This window comes from Lonchura striata, chromosome 4 (genome assembly GCF_046129695.1).
Source record: "Lonchura striata isolate bLonStr1 chromosome 4, bLonStr1.mat, whole genome shotgun sequence".
In the NCBI taxonomy this organism is placed as follows: Eukaryota; Metazoa; Chordata; class Aves; order Passeriformes; family Estrildidae; genus Lonchura; species Lonchura striata.
This window is the reverse complement of record NC_134606.1, coordinates 11,763,200-11,786,518: the sequence shown is the minus strand read 5'-3', so window position 1 is coordinate 11,786,518 and position 23,319 is coordinate 11,763,200. Positions and strand designations below refer to the sequence as shown.

General features: G+C 43.8%; 3 protein-coding genes across 5 annotated transcripts in view; 2 read left to right on the top strand and 1 right to left on the bottom strand.

Annotated features, from left to right (window-relative positions):
• TBC1D14 (TBC1 domain family member 14) overlaps nucleotides 1-4,004 on the top strand; it is a 64,982-nt gene extending 60,978 nt beyond the window's left edge. For all 3 annotated transcript variants that reach the window (XM_021550777.3, XM_021550779.3, XM_021550778.3), the window contains one exon: nucleotides 664-4,004. In XM_021550777.3, the coding sequence (XP_021406452.2) occupies nucleotides 664-729 (66 nt within the window). In that variant the 3' untranslated portion in view covers nucleotides 730-4,004. The remainder of the gene's footprint in view (nucleotides 1-663) is intronic.
• Nucleotides 4,005-5,128: 1,124 nt separating this feature from the next.
• Nucleotides 5,129-10,658, top strand: TADA2B (transcriptional adaptor 2B). The gene is made up of 2 exons (XM_021550648.3): nucleotides 5,129-5,453; nucleotides 6,692-10,658. The coding sequence occupies exons 1-2, from the start codon at nucleotides 5,184-5,186 to the stop codon at nucleotides 7,682-7,684; spliced, it is 1,263 nt and encodes a 420-aa protein (XP_021406323.1). The 5' UTR covers nucleotides 5,129-5,183; the 3' UTR covers nucleotides 7,685-10,658.
• Nucleotides 10,659-12,930: 2,272 nt separating this feature from the next.
• On the bottom strand, nucleotides 12,931-19,063 carry GRPEL1 (GrpE like 1, mitochondrial). The gene is made up of 4 exons (XM_021550650.3): nucleotides 18,959-19,063; nucleotides 17,932-18,100; nucleotides 16,475-16,556; nucleotides 12,931-13,999 (listed from the first exon to the last, which is right to left on the bottom strand). Exons 1-4 carry the CDS (start codon nucleotides 19,027-19,029, stop codon nucleotides 13,653-13,655), a joined length of 669 nt encoding a protein of 222 aa, XP_021406325.1. The 5' UTR covers nucleotides 19,030-19,063; the 3' UTR covers nucleotides 12,931-13,652.
• Between the last annotated feature and the right edge of the window lie 4,256 nt (nucleotides 19,064-23,319).

Genomic DNA, 23,319 nt, shown 5'->3' with positions numbered 1-23,319 from the left:
GTGGCTGTAGCAGCCATTCATGTTGGAGCGTGGAAACACCCCCTTTTTTATACAGCCCACTTTGTGAGTCATTCCATAATAGAGCTCTGCCCATTTTATCCGACTGCTTTTTTGCAGAGAAAATGAAAGGTGGTGTTAAACGTAGTGGTTGGGGCAATTCAGCTGCAACTGGGTTTTTCTGTTTTTTCCTGGGGTAGTAGTGTCTGTAGATGCTGGGGATTGCCAGTTTTCTCTTGAAGATGAGCATTCCTAACTTTCACAGCAGGAGTGGCTCCACAGGTTGTTCAGTTGTCTCACCTTCCTTGAACATGTCATGTGTGCATGAGGATTGCATTCCAAATAAATTGCCAGCCTGCTGCTGCTTCCCTCATGGGAAAGGAGAGGTTGGGGTCCTATTCTGCCAAGTACCCCAAATAACAGGCTTCAAAAGTGTGTGTTGGGGGGAGATGGAGTTTAAACCTTTGTTAAATCTGTTTCTATACACCATATCACAAAGGCTTATGGGAGAGGTCTCTTGGCAGTGGAGAGGTTCTCTAAATTTAATTACATTTGATAGTTAAAATAGTATTGCTCAGACATAATTGGAAATTCTTCAGAATGAATTGAGTTGTTTTTTTTTTAAATCTAATGCTTTTCTTCTCTCTAATTTCTTGAAATGTCTAGATACTGGCTGCTCTGCAGAAAGATAACCGGGAAATGGAAAAAGGAAGTCCTTCACTGAAACGTTAATGTTGGGTTTGCTTCCAGTGACTCCCAGGAAAAGAGCTAAAGTGGCAAAAGTATTGATTGCTGTTTGACATGTATGAGCCTGCAAATCAAAGGGTTAGTTCAGTTACATTTAGTAGTAGAATAGCCTTAAGGAGGAGAGAAGAAAAAGGAGGAGGAGGAGTGAAAAAAAAAAAAAAAAAAGAAAGGAAATTAGGGGATAAATCCCTTCTAAATTAAACCTAGGCTTAGCCTTAAACTTCTAGTACTATGAGCATATGCTGTGGAGAGCATTACACATTCTGTATTTCTGATGAGGGCAGTGAAACAAAATAATATCAAGGGTTTGGGGTTTTCTAATTTTTTTTTTTTCTTAGATGTTTTAAAATACTGGACATTCAGCAATGTTGGTTACTTTGACAGCTATTCCCGTTCCATTCTTAGGCAGGATATATTTCCAATATCTGTAACAGTAGCTGGATCTGGATTTTAGATAACTGGTGCTGGAATTCTAAATAATATAAGGACCATTTCTTTAGAAAGGCTTCTGATTTTATAGGCTGTGGGTCCCATTTACCAAAGAAATCATGTAGACATAGAACTACATTCCTTTCTTTTAAGAAAAAGTTAAGTAGAAAGTAAGCTTGGAAGAGAAGACAAACTAGCAGTGCGAAACTAATTATTCTTTGAGATGCCTTGGAAATTGATATTCTAAACTGGATACATATGGAGAAAATTCCATGCATCAGACTAGATTCCAAACTTGCCAAGAGGGTTCTGGTGTTAAGGTGGCATAATTTCCCAATTTGTACTTTTTCGTCTGTTCAAAGCCTAGGTCACATACTACCAAATACATGTTACATGTGTCCCTCTCCTGGGGCACTGCTGCTTCACGATGTTCTTGCCCACCATCTACTTCCTGTGTGCCACGTGTCCAGTCATGGAAATAAAACTGGACTTAGCAGATAAACTGGGAAGTGGTTAAAAGCAATTTTGGTAGTGACTTTAAACCCAGCTTTACTCACTGGCAGAACTCGGGAGGAAGGGTGGTAGGGGAGCAATTAATGTTCGCCAGCGTTGCTGGTGAAAAGAAGAGAGTTTGTGGAATCTCCTGAAGCTGCTGCTTCTGCCAGAGTGAGAAAGTTATGTGGAGCAGATTCCTAGTGTGACAAGTGAAAGAAGTTTATTGGGAAATGTGCCAGCCACCATCAGGAAAAGTACAAGCTGTCATTTTTGAGCATTTTATCTGATCTCTAATACATGAGAGCAAGTTACAGTGGCAGCAAATGGATGTTACATAAATCCCTCATACATCTTAGATCCTCTTTTCATTCAGGTGAATGTTGAAGGGCAAATCATGAGTGCCTCTGATTCACAAGAATGTTTATTGCATAGTGTATAGTGTAAAACCTGTTTTATACTAACGATGATCATTGAAAAGGGAAAGGTAACTGAAGCAATATTCGTGTTAACTGTGAACAGGCGTTACTAAATCCTCCAGCTGTATGGTCAGCAGTTTCCCAGTGCTCTTCAGCTGCTTTATGCAGATTAGTTTGGCATTGTCTGAATAAAAACAAGAAGAATAGTTGCACACTGCTCAACTCAACATACAGTGTAAAGGACTGTGGGACAATCAAAACATTGTCCTTTGGTACAGACATTATTTCCATGAGGGATAATTTGATTGTAATATTAAGAAGAGTGAGAACAAGATTTCCTGGTAAGTGAGGACTCATCATCGCTTTGAAAGATGTGTAATGCAAATGCAGCCTGCAAGTCCGATACCTCATTGACCTCTTCTCCTGTCCTCTTTGTGCAGCTGGTGTAATGGATGTGGTTTTTTGTTGGTCATCTTAATTCCACCACAAGACATCACCTCAGTCATCACTTACTGAAAACAGATATTAAGATATGATAGGAAACATGTTATTTCACTCAGAATTTGTACAGAATTTGTCCTCCAATGACTGGTACTTGTATGCTCAATTGCTTTGAAGTGCAATAGAAAGCAGGAAGGTCAGTAAGTGTTTTTTAATATTACTTTTTCTATTACTACAACAAATATGCCTTTCCATGAGGAATACGAGAGGCCTACCATCCAAAACATTTGCACTATGCTTTTAAACGGTTTATGGAACATAGAGATCACTTTTTCTCAATATACATGTTTAGGTGGTACTGTAACTGGCTTTGTGATTTAAGTCTTCATTGCAACTACATTTGTATTTTCTTTTAAAGCAAGTCTACAAGTGTGGCTCATTTGTCTGGTTAAAAAAGCATTTTTTAGCTACTAGGTATCTTGGCAGCCATTAACAGCCTGTTTTTTCTCTTTTCAATAAGATGTTGAATGTAACAGTGACAGTGGGCATAGTTGTGGGGAAAAGGCCTGCTGCAACACTTGTGCACTGTTTGTTACTTGCAAATGTAATTACTTTGTTTTGTGATTTGATCTGTTCTTAGAAGTTGTATATATTTTCTAAATGATTTCTTTGTGTATATAAGGTATGTTCTTTAATGAAGAAACAGCAATGCAATAAGGAGCTTTGCACAGTTTATTTTCAAACAAAATACATGTGAAACAAATCACCTGCCTAAACATGCAATTATTTCAACTTCTCAATAACTTGATTTGAAGGTAATGCTTGAATTTTGATAAATACAGAGCTGACTAGTAATGGCATAGAATTTCTTGCCACTGAGCTTTTCACTTTTCTTGCAGTATACCAAATCTCTTAATTAGCTAATACAGAAATTTTCTTTAAGAAATTCAGGGAATTGCATTTAAAAAAAAGACAATTTAATTGTTCAGGTACTTGAAAGTATCTGTAACAAGATGCATGAGATTTTCTTTCATGGAGCAAATGTCCCCATCAAGCAAACTTTCTTCGTGGGTTTAAAGAAAAATTAAACCGCTGCAATACATGGAAAGTACCACTGTATGTGCAGCAGATCAGAGAAACCAGAAAACTCCAACCAGCTTTGGGATTCTTTACGATCTGCACTTTATAATAAAGCAGTTTTGCAACTTTGATCTGCAGTCAATCAGTAATGTTATTTCATCATTTAGTAAACAATTTCATTTGGGAAAAAAAGGTACCTTGTAACAGCTTATTTTTGAATGTTTTAAAACAAGAATGATATATAGAGAAGTGTTGGTACATCTCCTGTACATCACGTTTAAATTGGGTTATGTAATTACCACGTTTGTTTTGTTTAGATATGTGTATCAGACTGGAACTTTTTTCAACTGTAAATATATGGTTTTGTTAAATAAAGTCATGTAAAGTTATCTTAATCAACTGTTGTCAGTGTAATTTAGATATTGAAAATTCCAGTACTAGTCTTTTTCTTCACAGGTGGCTTTAGCAGTCTTCTGGCTTTCTGGCTTTTTATCTGAACTGCCCCAAAGCAGCACAGCATAATGACATTTCTGCATTTCCAGCTGCTGACTCAGCAGCTCTGCAGTATTTTTCCTCGAAGTCCTGAAGTGGTGTCTCAGTTCCAAGCACCCCACGTTTCTGCTGCAGTTTCAGGTTTCTCCTCGGCCTTTCAGGTTGTTTCTCTGGCTGCCTTTATTTTGGTCAGGATATCGCTCTCCTCTGACACGTTTCCCACTCATCCGTTCAGGCTTTCAGCTTCCAGTAACTCCAGCTTTGCCATGAAGTGGCTGAGAATGTCGGTCGGTTTCATACGTTCTTCTTGAGCTTGAGAATTTCATCACGGATGGTCGAGCTCTTCACGTGCTTACGCTCACAGAGCGTTGAGCTGCTCTCTCCGAGCAGTCACGCTGGTTCCAACAGCTGGGGTTTCACGCCTCAGCCTGATGTTTTCTACGTGAGCCGAGACACCTAAAAGCAGAATCGCTTTATGTCTTTAATGCTGGCCTGACGGGGCAGGGTGCTTCCATTGGGGCTGTGCGGCACTGACGGGCTCCGGCGGTTCCATTGGGGCCGGCCCGGCTCCGGCGGCTCCATTGGGGCTGTCCCGGCTCCGGCGGCTCCATTGGGGCTGTCCCGGCTCCGGCGGCTCCATTGGGGCTGTCCCGGCTCCGGCGGTTCCATTGGGGCTGTCCCGGCTCCGGCGGTTCCATTGGGGCTGTCCCGGCTCCGGCGGCTCCATTGGGGCTGGCCCGGCTCCGGCGGGGCCCGGCCCGGCCCCGCTTCCCCCGTTGCCGGGCACCCGCGCGGCCCCGCCCCCTTCTCGAGCGCGGCCCCGCCCCCGGTCGCGCGCGGCCCCGCCCCCTGGCGGGCGGCCCCTGCGCGGCCGCTCCTCTCGGGGCGGCCGCTCCCATTGGCCGCGGCAAGGGTAGACGAGTCCGCCTCGGCCAATCGGAGCCGTTCCCTCGCGGTGACAGCCCCCGCGCCCGCCAGCCCCGGCCCCATTGGTCGGTGCCGGCCGCGGCCCCGCCCCCGGAGCGCGCTGCCATTGGCGGCGCGGGCGGCGGGGGCGCGGCCGCGCGCGCGCGCGGGCGGGGTAAGATGGCGGAACTGGGGAAGAAGTACTGCGTGTACTGCCTGGCTGAAGTGAGCCCGCTGCGCTTCCGCTGCACCGAGTGCGCCGACATCGAGCTCTGCCCCGAGTGCTTCTCGGCGGGCGCCGAGATCGGCCCGCACCGCCGATGGCACGGCTACCAGCTGGTGGACGGCGGCCGCTTCACCCTCTGGGGCGCCGAGGCCGAGGGCGGCTGGAGCAGCCGCGAGGAGCAGCTGCTGCTGGACGCCATCGAGCAGTTCGGCTTCGGCAACTGGGTAAGGGCCGAGGGGCGGGGGCGATCCTCCTCCTGGGGCGGCGGCCCTGACAGCAGCCCCGGGCGCGTCCTGCGCTGCGGGGCCGGGGCTGCCGCGCTCTGCCCGCGCGGTGCGAGGAGCGCCCCGCAGCTCGGACCTGCCGCTGCTCGAAGCTCTGCCTTTGCCGCGGCCGTGTCACGGGTCTTGCACTGCCGCTTAGCCGGGCTCGGCCTCTGCCGTCAGGGTGTCCCAGCTGCGGGCTGGCTGCTGCCTTCAGTGCCACTGCACGGCCAGGCTTGGGGTTAAAAAGCAGCGGTGAGAAAGCTTCATCTCAGTCACAGAACGGGCCAGGCTGGAAAGGACTCCCGTGGTCATCCCGGAGCACACTGCACACAGCTGCATCCGGACGGTTCTTGACTGTTAACAGTGAGGGAGACTCCACAGCCTCTCTGGGCTGTCTGTCCCAGTGCTCGGTCACCTGCACAGTGAAGAAGTCCTTCCTCATGTACATGTGGGACTTCTGTGCATCAGTTTTTGCTTGTTACCTTTCGTGCTATTGCTTGGCACCACAGAGCAGAGCCTGGTCCGTTTGACACCTCCCTTGAGATACTGATAGACATCGGTGATGTCCCCTCTCAGTTGTCCCTTCTTGAGGCTGAACAAGCCCAAGTCCCTCAGCCTGTCCTCGTAAGAGAGATGCTCCAGTCTCCCAGTCATCCTCATTGCCCTCTGCTGGACCATTTGATTCATTTTTGATTGATTTGATTTGTTGTTACTTATGTTTTGCTTCATTAAGTATAAATACATTTTCAAAACCTTAAAGTGTATAATCATTGCAGCTTGCTTAGTTCTTAAGTAACTAGAAAGGAATAAAAATGGTTACTCGTACAGAAAAGACTGTTTATTTCCATGTTGCTCCTCAGTAATGTGATATAAACAAGCAAAAACCCAAGCCATACAGTGCTGTTGGTGTTGGGACTTGGAAAGCTTCTGGTTATGGTGAGCTGGCTTTGTGGGAGTGCCGTGGGTGCTCAGGAATCACCATGTGGTGCTGGTTTGTGGCTTACTTGCACCCATCGTAAACACTCATCCAGAGCTGGAATTGCAGATCTGATAGAAATGTGGCTGGTGTTGCTAGAGAAGTTTAGCTACTGGGAGCTGGATTTGAGGAGCAAGGAAAAACTCATGCTGTTTCCTGAGTGCTCATTATGCTGGAGATGTAATGGGCATCGTTTTATCACTCCTTTTTTTCTGTTCAGGAGGACATGGCTGCTCACGTGGGAGCATCCCGAAGCCCTCAGGAGGTGATGGAGCACTACGTGAGCATGTATATCCACGGCAACCTGGGGAAGGCCTGCATCCCTGACACCATTCCCAACAGGGTGACGGACCACACGTGTCCCAGCGGCGGCCCGCTGTCGCCCAGCCTGACGACGCCGCTGCCGCCGCTGGACATCTCGGTGGCGGAGCAGCAGCAGCTGGGGTACATGCCGCTGCGCGACGACTACGAGATCGAGTACGACCAGGACGCCGAGACGCTCATCAGCGGCCTCTCGGTCAACTACGACGACGACGACGTGGAAATCGAGCTGAAAAGAGCTCACGTGGACATGTACGTCAGGAAACTCAAGGAGAGGCAGCGGCGGAAGAACATTGCGCGAGATTATAATTTGGTACCGGCCTTCCTGGGGAAGGATAAAAAAGACAAGGAGAAAGCACCCAAACGAAAAATCACAAAAGAAGAGAAGGAGTTGAGGCTAAAACTGAGGCCTTTGTACCAGTTCATGTCTTGTAAGGAGTTTGAAGACTTCTTTGAGAACATGCACAAGGAGAGGATACTTCGAGCGAAGATTCGGGAGCTGCAGCGGTATCGGCGAAATGGGATCACCAAAATGGAGGAGTCGGCAGAGTACGAGGCGGCCCGGCACAAACGGGAAAAGAGGAAGGAGAACAAGAACATAGCTAGTTCCAAGAGAGGGAAGGAAGAGGGTAAAGAAGGTGAATTTGCTGCCATTGAAAACCTGCCTGGCTTTGAACTCTTATCAGACAGGGAAAAGGTGCTCTGCAGCTCTCTGAACTTGAGTCCTGCACGTTATGTGACTGTAAAAACTATCATCATTAAAGACCACCTCCAAAAAAGACAAGGGATTCCTTCAAAGAGTCGCCTTCCCAGTTACTTAGATAAGGTACTGAAGAAAAGGATTTTAAACTTTCTGACAGAAAGTGGTTGGATATCCAGGGATGCTTCATGAAATTCAGCTGATCTGAAAAAACACAGCAGAGGCCCGTTACAGCCTCAAGGACTCCGTTATTTTTTCCTTCCCTCCCCAAAGATACAGAAACCATGTCGCTTAAAAACACAAAAGAGCAAATACATAAACTTCACAGTCATCATGATCCATGGTGGTATAAACAGACTTTTGCTTTGGATCATGGAAAATACTTAATTGTGAAACTTCTACATTGGATTTCACTGCTTTTGGTACATTCTTAGAACAGATTTTTTCATGTGAACTTACTGAAGTCCAGTAGTCCCAGAGTAGTTGCTTTAGTCCATACTATTGGATAAATATCAGTGTAATCCTTGCTTTTCTTTGAAGGTAGGAGATAGTTTCATTTGCTGGAAACTTTCTTCACCCTTTGTTTTGTTTGGGTTTTTTTGCATAATGCTGGCAGCAAAGTGAAGCTTACAAAAGTCCTGTGCTCAGGAGCAGGTGAGCAGGGACTTTTGTGACCATTGCTAAGCTTTTGGAACATTCTCCTTAGTAGCTACAGCCGAGGCATGGGGACACTGGGATGAGAGTTCCTGTAGAGAATACAGCAGGGGTGAGCCATGGCAGGGAGTGGAAGGAAGGAAGGAAACGTGGTGGGTGAGATGCCTTCAGGGACTTGTGATGTGGAGGGGGGTTCTTGAAGAGCTCCCAGCTGATCTGGGCATTGTTTTGACCTGAGTTTCCTGAAACAGACTCCTCTGAAGAGTTGACATTTCCTGCTTGGTACTGGAGTGTCAGGAATCCCCAGCAGCTGTGGTGTTCTGCTCCAGAGGAGGGGTCAGCTGCAGGGAGGTACTTGATTTGGGCCAGAAGTGGCATTTGGGAGAATAGGCACTGAGGTGTTTGGCAGAAGTTGAGAGCCTCAGGCAGCAAAATCACTGTCTTTCCTTGGTGGGGGAGCCTGCTCCTCTTCCTTTGGGATCTTAACTGCTGAGCTCATAGTGGCTGAGGAGGTGTAGCTGCCTCCTGAATTTCATTGGGAAGTCATGGAAATGGAGCAAGACTCTCAAATGGGGTGTGATTGGTCTTTAAAAACAAAAGTAGCCATTGATGCAGATATGGTCAAAATGCACAAAGTGCTCGCTCCTAAATTTGGAGTGCTTACTCCAGCCACTGTAGGGTTCTAATTGCACATATCTGGAAACATATCAACCCAGGCACATTGAATCTGAGTTTACTGACAGGTAGAAGAGCAGTCAGTGCACCTTGGGAAGGATCTCTGACAGCTGCTGCCTGGAGTGCTGCTGGAGCTGGGCACCAGCTGGAATGTAACACAGTGGGAAATACAAATGCCCAACCCACAGTACTATTCTAGTATGATCTATTGATTAAGGGAAAGATGCTGAAGGAGGATTAGAAAAATACTATTATGCCCATTTCATCCTGGTGATATTTAACTAAATGAATAAAAAATGGTTGCCACGTGGAAGGTGGCATAGTTACTTGTGCCTGAGCCTCTCTGCTGGTTGTGTCTGGAACAGGAAGCTGTGATTGGAGGAAGGCTGGGCAGGTGTACCAAAGGCAGAGTGCAGGTGTACCAAACTGGGAACCTGGCTGTTCTCAATATGAGTGCAAGATCTGGAAATGTCATCTTGCTTTGATGCTTTGGGCTGTAGTCAGTGAGGATACCACAAAATCTTAAAACAGTATTAATTCTACAGTTTGGCAGAGGTATTCTGATCAGAACTGGGTTTCATTTAATATGTCCAGCATTACCAAACTAGTGTTACCAGTGAGTTTAGAATAAAAGGGGTACAATTACAAAGCCAGCATTTCTAAGGAAAAAAAAAAACAAAAACTCTAGTGCCTTTTTCTTTTGAGCTTATATCCCTTCAAAAAAGGTAAGGGCTATGTCCTCTGGGATGTAATACTTTGTTTGGCTTATCTGTAAGTGGTTTGTTGTGGCATACTCGAGACAAAACTGTCTCTTCTTGGCAGCAGTGGCGCTAACTGCAATGTGCTGAGTAGCTTTAATAACCACTTCTCTCCTATATGCATGTACAAGCAGCACACAAGTTCATAAGGTATAAACCCTTGGTTATTTTCTGTACTATTCCTCTGGGAAGGAAGCTCAGTCTTCCTTTTCAGCATTCTAGTTATGCAATTTGGTTCTTCCTGTCACTTGTTACTTAACTGCCATAACATGCTGTTTTGAAGCCTCAATTCTGCATGTGGCTGGGAGTTTAAGGGATTTGTTTTGGTTCTTCTGGGTTTTTTTTTCCTCAAATCTGTAATTGTCTCGTTTCTACACTGTTTTGGCACATCTAAGTTAAACTGAAGCAATACCGTAAAGCCCATCTGAACAATAACTTAGGAAAAAATCTAGGCACCAATGAGTCATTTAAATGTTGAAATTAATTCTGCATTTACACTTTGTAGTTTCTTAATTCCTCAACCCCTCCAAAAACGTTTCTTTGGTGCTAGATGTAACTTATTGAACATCAAAATGAATGTAAAATAAAAGTATTTTTAATGTATGCAATATGGATATCAATATTTATTTTGTATTTGCAAGCTAACTAAAGGTGGTAAATATTTGCTTTAGCAAATATTAGTCCCTTGGAATGGGCTTCCCTAGAAGCAGTGTCTCATTGTCAGCTATGCTTTTAATTTTAAAGGTGACTTGCACTAGAGGATGCTGCTGTTCCATATTTCACATGGAACTGATTTAGTCTAAGCATTCCTTTGTTATGAGCTTCTGGTTTTCTGTTTGATCGCTTATAAATTGAGATGCAGTTAATGTTAATCCAGCAATTTATTACAGCTATGCTGCTTCTCTTCTGTGGTAAAGGGGCTGAGATGGCAAAGAGCTCTTTCAACTTGTATTTTGTGTTGATCTGGAAGTGCTTCCTGTACTGTACAAATAATGCAGCCTTCATGTTGCTAATGACAAAGTGTTTTATATGCTGAATGCTCTTGCCTTTTTTAGTTAAAGTTATTACTAATGATAAAATCTGTCTTAACAGCATTGATGTAAGCCTATGAAAAAGCAACACTCTCTCAGCTGCTGCAAATACTAATCCCGTGCTCTGGGCAGGGCTGTGCTGTGAGTCCCATCCCAGCGCTGTGTTGGAGGGAGCCTCATCTCGCTCCACGGCACTGCCCAGCGCTGGGCTGGGATGCTGCAGTGTTCTGGCCCCAGCCCCTCCTGCCCCCTGCTCATGGCAGGCCCAGCAGGCAGTGAGGACAGTGGGTTTGCACTAGTCTGTGACCAGAACTGCCTTGGAAATCACCCAGACTATGCACTCTGCCGTTATTCTCATGTGGCTGCTGCATTCGATTCCTTTGCAACTGGAACAGGTTTCATGAACCTTCTGGCTTACTCTTCTCACAAAATGTTTTTGCCTGTGCCCCAGTCACTCCTAAGTGATGGCACATTAAATACTGTGAAGTAAGATACTTCATGAGCATGTTCAGCTCATCAGCTCCTTTCTTCCTTAAAGGGAATGTTGCATTCATTTGAAGTTTACATTTGTAGCTGTGCCAGACACACAAACGCCTGTGCTGAAATGACACAAAGCCTAACTGATGTTGTGCACACAGCATTTTACTAGATTTTTGCATTGTGTATTGGTAAATAAACTTGTATTAAAGTTTCTTTCCACAATTGATTTAACAATAATGTAGCTTGGGCAGAGAGGAAAATGGCTTAAGTCTTTGTATTAATAACTGGAGATGCATTGCAGCTAAGTGTGATGGGTGGAAATGTAGTGTATGAGATAGCTAGTACAGGCCAGAGCTTTGTCAGGTGCTTAAATTTCAGCCTTTCCTCTGTTCCTTGATTTCTTCAGTGCGCCTCCCTGCGCTATGGCAGAGTGCACTGGTGATTGGAGCTCTCCAGACTGACCCACTCCCAGCCAAATCCTTTCTAAGAGTAACCCAGGGAAGGGCAACCACTTAAATGAAACTCAGCAGCTTTAAAGATTACTCTTGTGCTGAACATTTAACAGGAGCTTGTGCTTAAGAACACCCCAAATTAAGTGATGTAGCCCAAAAATTATAGTTTGTGTGAAGCATTGGGAAACTCATTAACAAAATCATCTGCTGGGGAACAATGTGTCCCTTTAACTCTCTATTACAAAAACTTCTATACTAAGGACATTATTATTACATTTAGTTTAGATCCAGAGGGACTGAGGGGGACATAATGCATGACAATTCTTTAAAGGTATATAAAATAGAACCTGGTCCCTTTTTTTGAGATCAGTTATGAGAACAGGTTCTAATCAAAGTGCAACAAAACCATTTCTTCAATCATACTTCACACAACTACAGTGTGCTCTTAAACCCACAGGGAGGAAAGAGACTTCCAAATTCAACTTCAGTATATGAAATCTCCTTTTCTCCCAATTTATTTTTAAACTTGATCTTTGCATTTTTCCCCCTGTACTTGATTAGTTTAAAAAAACTGGCATTGTAGTTGTCTTCACACATCCAAAAATTATTCTCCTTCCTCTGCACAGTTGAAGCATTCTTTCACATAGTTGATAAAGAATGAATCCTTAAATATTATTAACATGACTAACCCTCAGTTTTATGCACTTAGGCTGTTCCTGGTTAACTGTTTAATTCCCATGACAACCCAGCATTGGGAAAAATGTCTTCAGGAATGAGTAATCACCTCTCACCATGAGTAGGTCCAGCATTCAGTAAGCTCCTGGCAACTCTGTATCTGAACCACAAAAAATATAATCAATACCTGATTTTAAGGTAAGAAGCTCCTTAATCCACAATAACCAGAAACGTAGTAAAAAATTCTTAAGTACTTACTTTTTACAGGACCTAATAACTTCCTAAGTTTGAAGATTCTGTCCTGTGTGTTAATATGAGCTTTCAGAATACAAGAGCATAGATCCTTTGTCAGTTGTGTAATTTGCCAGGTTCAACCCACTCCTATCCAGGTGACAAATCGTGTACTGTATTTTATCCTGATTCTGCAGGATTTGGAGCAGCAGGTGCAGTTAGACAGGGCAAGAGCTGCATGGAGAAAAATTCTGGTGCAACCTAATATCCAAGCTGAGTACATGTAAGAAATAAAGAAAATGAAACTAAGTTCACACTTTTGTTTGAGCCACTTACATGCAGTTATTTATGTAACTCTAAAAGAAATCATATACCAAACTCTCAGCAACTCACTTCTTTGGGTGTTCTGGCTCTCATCAGGATTGTAACTACAGTTTGCGTAACAAACTGATTGCAAAGCTGGAAGTTATAAGACTATAAAAATTGTTTAAACCAATTTATATAACATTAAATTAAAAATCCAGAGATAGGATAAATTCCATTGGTTCTTCAATGCCATACAAATATTAGATGGTTTTCTTGATTCAATGTCAGTACAGGACAAAAAGGTTGAACAGTTACAAAAGATATCTAATCTCCACTGCTATTTATTTACAGTTCAGAATTCACATGGGTTTCAGTTTCATTTGTTGAGATTATTTTTGAATAGACAAAACAGGCCATTTTTTGCATCAGTGTGTAAAAGCTGATGGGTGCTTGCAGAAGGTAGGTTATTTGTACTACATCACCCACTTCTGCAATGTGAGATTGTACAAAGCCAAAGGAAGTGTTTGAACCGCTCGCTATCTGCATTTTAAATCTACACACGGTGATAAACTTCAAATTGCAACATTCTAGTGAGTATCTCATTCTTTTCAATTTACTTCACCGTCTCAGGAGCAATAGTTGTAAAAAACATTGTCTAATCTAAAGCATTAGAGGGCTTAATGGCTCATGTAGTTCACACTGAAGAAGAGCTTATGGAACAGTGATGTGGAAGGCCACTAAGCAGGAGATTTTCATCGGTTACTTCATTTTCACTGGGAGACCTCAACCAACTCATTTAAACCTCTCGGGGCAGAGGAACAAGGGAAAGACGGTGTGAGAGGAAAACCATCCAGCTGTTTAATAGTTGTATGGCATTTGGAACTCTCAGCTTGAGCAGCTAAGCGTCCTTCACAACCCCCACCAGGGCGGGCCGCAGCGTGCGCCCGTGCAGCTTGTAGCCGATCTTGGAAACCAGCGCGATGGTGCCGGGCTCCTGCCCCTCCACGGCCGTGTGGAACAGCGCTTCGTGCTCGTAGGGGTCGAACTTGGCTCCGACAGGGTTCAGTCTGAGCAGGCCATGCTTTTTAAACACTTTCTGAATCTGCATTTCTGTCATGACAAGACCTTCGTATAAGCTCTTCAAGTGAGGATTTTCATCTTTAATTTCTTCTTTTGGTACGCTTTCTGTTGCTTTCTCCAAAATGTCTGCAACTTCTAGTAAGTCCTTACAGAAGCTCTGGATCCCTGAAAATGTATAGAGTAGAAGAGAATGGGATTAGTCCACTGAGGGAAACAAATGTTAAAACCCCCCGACCTCACAACCCCAAAAGCTACAGCAATAATTTGCACTCTTTGGCTTTTAAGAATGTATGTTATACTGTAATCATTTGGAATAAAATATTCTTTCCAGTTTTGGATAAGAATAAAGAACTATTACAGATAACTTGAAATCCACACCATCTCCTCTACTTCTATGGAGGAAAAAAAAGTGATTTCAACTCAGATCAGAGTTAAGTTAGGCTAATGACCTAACAATAACAAAATTCTTACCAAAGTTACCAAAACCTTCAGATGGCTTCAAGTAGTTTCCTCATGTCTCTCTCGTCACCTAACATTCAAAGCATTACATTGCCCTAGTCCTACCCTTTAATCTGATGTCATAAAAAAATTTACAGAAGAGAAAGTATGTAATCAGACCGATGATTTCAAGACATAAACAAGGATTCTTCCTTGAATGAAAATAATTTGCACCTCTCCCTCCCACTACAAACCTCTTTTTACAAAATCGGCAGCTGTGCTTTGCAAATACTGAGCAATTTCCAAATTAATCACAGTCCTTGTCCTGAAGCTGTTCTCTGGCTCACACTAAGAGAATCTGGATGACTCTCACTTAAGGCATTAGCAATCGAGAAAAAATTAAAACAGTTCAATAAATTAACACATTTCTATATAGAGGTAAGCAAAGGACAAACAACACTGGGTTTTTTTGGGTTTTTTTTTTTTTTGTTAAGCTGGAGTTAGCCTTTTTAATTCTAGCTCACATCCTGGATGGTTTTTAATTTCCTTACCAAGAAGTGATATGACTATTACCGGAGGCCACATCTTTGGTTTAAACAAAAACACCCCACAACTTTAGAAGCACCTTGCAAGATCTGTGGGGGTCAGGAAGTTCTCAGGAAAGGGTCTCTCTAACTGCACAACTCTGTAGAGACTCAAGCTCTTTACAGAACAGTAACTAACAGTGTCCAAATAGTTCCAAAAATCTGAAAATAACATAACAGTTTTAAACTAAAAACTAGAGCTGTATTTGGGGCTGAACTGTACCACATATAGATAAATAAACTGCCCAGTTATCTGGATCAAACCAAATAACCAAACTATTCAGAAAGTGGTTTGGTTCAGTTTTTTATTGTGTACGTTCTATTTGCAAATATCTGTGACTGCAACTCAGAATTTATGCAAGTCTCAGAAAGGAGTTTCTCTTTTTTCAACAGAACAAGCAGTCATGCACAAGCAATAAAATGTACAGATTATATGTTATCTAATTTTCAAGATAAATTAATTTCCATTGTAGCACCTCTGAGCTTAGACATGACTCCAAGTCCTTTGCAGAAAGTAGAACATTAGTGAAACAATGCTTACTGCAAATCAACATCAGGATGGAGCACTCAAACATCCATGAAAAAGAATGCAAGAGTACTATGTACTTTTCTTACAGTACACATTAACTGAAGACCCTGTTCTCAGAAACTAGAATACTGAGAATTAAACTATGCAGCTCTGTATGGTGGACAGTGAAAAAGAGCAACTCATTTTTCGAGGCAGAATGGCAGTCAAACACCAGGATAAAACAGCACTCTGCTGCTGCAGCATCTACACACAGTTTCTGTTTTACAGATTTGTGTTGCAAATGTCAAAAAGCTAAATCAGATGCTACTAGCCTGGCTCTTGAAGGAAGATGTGCTTCTCGCACTTCTCATAGCCAGTGATTGTGCTTTTCTAGCACTGAAAAGAATCCAATCATTCAGAGGTATTACTTCTATTTGAAAGGTATCGTCTTCAACAGAACAGTTATTCAACTGTAAAAGACTAAAAAAAAACTCAGAAAAGTATCCCAAAATCAAAAAAGAACCAAATTCAAAACAAACACTAAGAACAAAAAACAACAACAAAACCCCCCAAAACTACAAAACTCCCAACCAACCAAGAAACCAAAGCAAAAAATCTCAACCAACCCCAAAAAACCAACCAACCCCACAAAAAAAGTCCCCAAAAACTAAATAGCTCCCTCCCCCAAAAAAACCAAACTAAAACAAAAATAAAAACAAAACAGCCAGAAACCCAAACCAGAACCAATATTTCATGTTCTTGCTTAGATCTGAGACCAAAATACGTGAAAAAGACAAACTTCAGGCTGCAAAACTTACTAAAAAAATATCTATGAATTCATTGTAGGAAACCAGATACCAAATTTAGAGAAAATGTCAGCTGTTGACTTCAGCAGTTTAAGTCTTGCCCTTGGCTAGGGAGATGGTCACAATTCTGATGCAAGTTGAGGAACTGTTCAAACCACTCTGCCTCAAATGCATTATTTAAGTGAGTAGTCAGAATCACTGGGAAGTACAACTTGTCAATACTGCAAGGCCAGTCAGCTCCACTTTTCCAGGATCTGCATTTCCTGGGTCTTACTGAGCAAACACCAGAGGAGCCTCCACTGACCGTATAACTTTGCCTCTTCTACCAGTTTCTGGCTTCTTTGCCTCACGTTTTCTGCATCTGCCAAGGCACGCTTGTACTTCTCCTAAAGAAGAAAAATCAGTAACAGAAATTATTCCTCCTAGTCAGGCAGCTGACAATAATTCAGCATATTCAGTATAAAATAGCATTTTAAACAGTTTTATACCCTAAATCTATCATTTAGGGTAATCTGAAATTATCACACCACCCCTCCTACCAAGAGAAAAGCTTGCTTCACTTCACAACGTCAGAAATGAGGGAAAGGAAATCAGATGGTTTTCCAAACTCTTAATACTTTTCAACAGATTAGCTGGAAAAAAAATTTCACTCTATAGATATATAATGTTCTATGAATCCAGTATTTCTGCTTTTTCTGCTATGTGCTTCCAGAAATCCTTTATCAGACATGAGGTACACTGACACTACAGCAAATCAGAGTCAACCCAGCCATGACTTTCAAACCATCTCTTCCCACTCCATGCATAACACAGAGTGCCTTCCAGTTTTCTCAGCCCTTACAAATCAGGAAGCCTAACTCCTCTGTTGTTTAGGCCAAGTTTTGGTCTATTCCTAGAAATGTGGCCATTTACTAGCAGATGTACTACAATGTGAAATATAATAAAATTAATAAAATAAAAATTCACACTGAGTGCTTTACCAACTAACTCCAAATGGCTTCCACCCTGAATATGCTTGAGCTTTGTATGCCAGTGGAGAATCTCAAAACAGAATAAAAACAGTCAACAAGCTGCCTGAAGAGCTGCATTAAGCAACCAACAGCAAACAAAAATATTAAATAATATCTAAAACCTTTCCTGTAGAGCTTTGGGAAGGGCAACAGAAAGCAAACTCAATCCACATATGATCCACAGGTGCTGGTTCTATAGAAGGTTCTGGACTACCTCTTGAAGTCTCAAATATCAGAAAGACATTTTACATAAAGCACTCATTAATATCTCCCAGGGCATCCTTCAGCTGCTGGAGTTGTGCCCAGGAGAGAAAACAAGATACACAAGGCCACACAGAAGGAATGTGACGCTTCAGCCTTGAGCCTGAAGGGCTCTCCAACAGAAAAGGTTTGAAACTTTCTAACTATGGCCTAAGTACACTATTGTACAAAAGCTAAGCACCATTAACTCTGACCTTTGGCAAGTCAGCAGCTGTTTCCATGAAGTCTACTGTTAACACACACAAATGCACACACCAGAGACACAGCAACACCCTTCCATGGCTCCCAGAAATTACTTCTCCACTGAGCAAAACCTATGTGAAAATCAGTAACAAATTTTCTAGCTGGAAGATGTCCAATTCCATCCAGAAACTGGAAGGAAATTAAAATCTTAATTCTGAACCAGGGATGCATCCCACATCTTGTAGCACATGTACTCTTAATTTCAAAGAAATTATCAAATTGTGGATTTTATACAGGAATCACTTACAGTAACTTCTTTTAGTTGTTCTTCCAGTTTGGCCTTTTCTTCAGCTAGCAGTTTTTCAGCAGAGCTGGGTTCCACCTTCTGTTCATTTTGGCTCTGACTCTGGTCATCTTCCAAGTTCTGGCCAGTATTTTTCTGCTGTGTTGCTACACAAAGCAGTCGTGGAGATGTTCTAGGGCAAAAAGATGGACATTATTATTCTGTTGCTTATTTTGTAAGATATCAGCATTTTCTAGATATAAAGGACCCTTTGATGCATAACATCCACAAAATTCTCACATCAAAGCACGAATTCATACAATTCTAAGCCTGTGAATACTGCGTGCAGAGCCCTGCGTCAGAAGCAGCAGATCTCCGACCATTTAAACTGCAGCAGTAAATAACCTGATGCAAGATATCAGCTTTTAAGCGCAGTGTAAACTACATTCAGTTTACAGCCACAGAACTTTAAAGGGGAGTGAGTAGGCGTTTTTAGCCCTGTGCTCTAGCAAGAAACAAATTCCGTGATGCAATCGCCGGCAACAGCCTCCCTAAAAGCACAGGCGCAGCCCAGCGCCTGGCCGCTGGAGCGGCTGCCCCGGGCCGCCCGTCCCGGCGCACGGCGAGCACGGCGGCGGGCGCGGGGGTGCCGCCCGAACAGCGATCTCCGTCCCTGCCCGGCTGCCGAGGCCGAGCCGGCCCTGACGGGGCTGCGGGACCAGCGCCGCGCTCACTCGGGGCTCGTATCCCCGCCCGCCGAGCGACACCGCGGGCCTGGAGCCTGCTGCTCCCCGCAGCGCCGGGCGCAGCCGGGCCGCTCTCCCGGAGAAGGGCGCGGGAGCGCGGCGAGGAGCGGCGGGGGCCGGGGGGCGGCCCCGGCCCGTCCCGGCTGTCGGACGGGGCTCGCCAGGGCTTGGGACCCCAGCGCGGCGGGACCGAGCCCCACTCTCCTCCCGGCCCGGCGTGAGCGCGGCCCCGGCCACAATGCCCGGTGTCGGGCGAGCGGCGCGGCGCGACCCCCTCACCTCAGACCTCAGCGCGACCCCCTCACCTCAGCGCGACGCTCAGCAGCGGGAGGCGCGGGCGCAGCGCACCCCGCACGCACTGGGCCACAGCCGCCATGGCGCCTTCCTGCCCGCCGGCCGCCTCCGCCCGCCCCCCGAGCCCCGCCAATCAGCGAGCGGGCGGGCCGGGAGTGACGCGGACGGGAGCCAATCAGCAGCGCGGCCGCGCCGCCCCGGCCGAACACGCGGCTGTTCCGGGGCGCGGCGGAGCGCCCAGAGGGGCGCGCGCGCCTCGCCCCACCGTGACGCGCGGCGGGCGGGGCCGCCATTTTGTCTGGTGGCGGGCCGGGGCGGGTCGCTGTGCTGTGGGTGTCGCTCCTATCTCAGCTGTGATTGGAAAAGTTTGAAGATTTTTAGCTCATTTTAGTTGCTGGATAACCCCGTTACCAATAACACCTTGTAGCACCCGTCAGCAATTCGCACATCTCCACACAGAGGTTTCCACTCACACGCGCTCGCTGTAACTGCTGTGTATACTCTTGCTGGACAGTCTTTTCATTTAATGAAATCTTAAGCTTTCGTTAAATGGGGTAATGTTGCTAATCCACTAGTTCCAGCTTTGGCCGCCTGCTTGTGCAAGCTGTTTGTGCAAGTGTCCTGTGTAACTGGAGGCTATGGGAGCCCTGCTCCGTGATGCTGGGATAGCTGAACTCGGGCAGTTCCTCAGTTGCTTTGTCAATATCCTTTTAAAGGGGAGGGGGGGAAAAATCAGGGTCACATATGTATTGTAGAGCTGTGAGGCTGAGTGTAGATTATGCACAGATGCCTAACACCAGCTGTTAGCCTGGTTCCTGCCTGCATTTGCGCACTCTCCAAATGAAATCTGAATGACAAAGACGCAAAATCCATAATGCAAATTTAGTAGATGTTATATTCAAATGAAAAACTGCATGCTGAAAAAGAAGGTGTAGAAGACGTTTTTGGCTTGCTGCATGAGAATCCCATGGGACCTTGCTCAGTACAGTGGAACTTTGCGGGAGCGCACCAGGGCTCTGACGTGGCCTTTACTCAGCAGATGGGTTTGCCTGGGTTGGGCTGTGCACAGCCTACGTGGAAAGCAGGATAAACGGTACAGGTCAGTGGCCTCACACCATGGCAAGTTTAGAGCCCACTGTGTTGTAACTCATCCCTGTACGAGCCACCAGTTGTCAGCATCAGTGCTTGGCACCAATCGACAGTGGATGGGAACTGACTGTCACTGCTAGTTTATTCTCTTACTGTAAGACTTTCATATCTTCTCCCTGTGAGTTCTCACTGGCATCTCCTCACAGCACTGACTCCTTTTCGCTTTCTTCCACATAGCTGGCTGACTTCTACCTGTCCCTATCATGACCACCTAACCCTTTCTGTCCCTAGTAGCGCATATTAACCCTTCCTGTCCCTATCATGAACACCTGACCCTTTCTACTCACAGCAGCACAGCCAACCAACTCCAATTCTCTCTGCCAGCTGACCCACTCTTTTATAACACCCATCCTTATGGGACTATCTTTATTGGACACAACTGTGACCTATTAAAGGCAAGTCTGTTCCTATTCTGTGGTAATTAGTACAGCTGCAACTCCTCAGGGGTAAGATTGCCTTCAGCACTATTTCTATCCTCCTGCAATCCATCCACCTGCACCACTGAGCCTTATTTTGCTGATGGCTCTTCTGTGATGTGACACTGGTACATTCCTGTGGCTTGCCTGTGCAGAACACAGCCAAGAGTGTGCCATCTCCTGTTTACATGGAGTGAGTGGTGGTAGGTATCTGCTTTCCAGAAAGTTAATGAGCCACAAATTTCAAGCTTTATCCTCAGAAATACTGAAAGAAATAATTGAAGGAATTTGTTAAGATAATGGTGAGAATGAATAAGAGAGAGCAAGGAGAAAACAAAGAACGTAAAGGATGATATCCACAGAAAGCCATGAAGAAATGAAACAGAGAAGGCAATTGGATCTGTAGGTCTGATGTTTTTGAAATGTTTCCTGTAAAGATTGTTCTTTACAAAACCTAGACAAGTAGTATGTCTGTTTCAAATTTCTTGTCAGTTGTTCCCCCCCAATCTTTGGATGTAGATTCCTGTTTCAGCTTGTCTCCATTTCTTTGCTGCCCACACCTTTGGAAGTTGTGCTTGATTAATGATTGATCACAAAATCACAGAATTTATAACAAAAGGTTGAGAAGAATCCACTGCCAACATATCTCAATAACTGAGGATATATATTAGACTTTATATATCTGGAACAATTTTCTTCTTGTATTAGAAGCCATTTACCCCAGATGACATTTTACTGGCCTTCTGCAAGTAACCTTTCAAGATAAGGGACAGTAAAAATGCATTTTGTTGTGAGTTGTGCAAGTTAAACAGCTGCCATGAAAAACCTGCAGCTGGCTTAGATGCTGACGGGTCAAGACTAAACAACATCTGCAGCTTCAGAAGGAGAACATGCAATGAGCTTGAACATACTGGAGCTTGTTTGCATCGTGGATGATGTTGGCTGTAAGTACTATCCCACTCAAGACTTTTTCATGTCTTGTTTTTTACTCAGGCTATTGCAGGTTGTTCTGGATTTATTGCAGGGTCAGCTCAGGAGCTGGGTGTTTTTAAACTCAGCTACTGAGTGTTCAGGCACTGTTGCTGGACCTGGTTGGCTGTCACAGTGTTCAGGAACAAGCACAGTTTTTTCTCATCCAGTCTTCTCCCTATAAAATGATGTTTAGTTCTTCACACAAATGCTGAATTTGAATATGAATTGAGGAAAACTAGCATGTATTCTGCTAAACAGTCAACTATCATCCCTGGAGAGGTCATTCACTTAAGATTTGAACTCAATGATTCTTGTGGGTCCCTTCATACTCGGAACATTCTGTGATTCTATGAACCAGCTGCTATTTTTCAGCTTGTGGTTTGAAAGTGATTCTAACCTCTAATTTCTCTGAGCTAGTGATAGAATGAAATAGTCAGGATAACATTCCCATTTCCTCTAGTGATTAACTTTGTGGTCTTGGGCAGTTACTTAACCTCATTTCTACATTTCTACAACTACAATTAAGGGCAGTAATCTTTCAGTACCTTACAAGAAAGTTGTGTAGTGAGCAGTAGGGAGTCTCTGTGATAATTTGAAAATTCAGAATATCAATTGAATAAGTCTCTTATTATTAATATTGCACTTGCGGTAAAAAAAAAAAAACCTAATTCTTCAAGATGAACAATGCCACAAGTGTAAGATCTGTGCTTGAAAACATAAATGAAAAATTAAGGCATATGTATTTCTCTAAAAAAAACCCCTAAACCTTGTTCAGAGACCTAATGCTAAGAGGAAGTTTCTTGATATTCAAGCAGCAAAGAGAATGTCATTACAATTGTGTTTCAAATATTAACTTTATTCTTAATGTTTTGAGGGCAAAAGAAGAGGCTATGGTATCTTTTCCAATCAAATGTTATACCCCAGCCAGAACCAAATATTGAGCTGTGGTGGGAGCAAACTTGGGTTGGGGGTGGAACCACCAAAAATATCTGTGTAAATATTCTAGCAGTGACCTTTCAGGCCAGTAACCAGGAAATACCTAAATCAAATTTAAAAAAAAATATTAATGTAGCTGTAAGACTTACTGAACTATATAGCAGTGAAGACAAACATTAGTACCTCTGCCCTTTAGAAAAGATCACAGATCAGACCACACAGACACAGTGTTCCATAGTCCACCCTGGGAAGATGCCTAGTGGCAAATTAAGGGACTGATCCTTGTGTATAAAATAATAGCAACTTTTCTTTTGTAAGGGTTATCAAGACTGAGGATCTGATACTCCATGGGTCCATTTCAGACAGAGGACAATAAAGATTAAATCATTACTTGAATTCAGAAGCTTTTAATCCTGAAATGCAGGTTGGGATGTGTATGTGTAGGGAGACAACCTTATTTGCTTTTAATTAGAGCAGTACTAAAATAGTATATCTATACATTCAGAATTTATCATTTTTAATATAAACATTTTAAGAAAACTCTCCCAAGAGTGAATGAATTCTGCCTGGTTTCTCCTTAGGCTGAAAATATGGAATAATACATCTTGCTCTGATTATAAAAAGTACTTTTGAGTTCCCATAGCCTTTTGCTAACAAGTTTGAAGGGTGTATTTTGTAACCATCTTGTTGCCTGGAGAATGTTGTGCTGTGTTGGAAAGCTAATAGCTATAGCCAGAGGGCCCTGAAGCGTGCTAATTAGAGCAATTTAGAACAATAAAAGTTCTGTTCCTGGGAGGACACTGAAGTGTTCCTTCCCCAAAGCAGCATGCCACAATTTCAGAGACAATTTATTGTAATATAATGCATAAGTCATCTGGTGTCCCAAGGATTTTTGAATC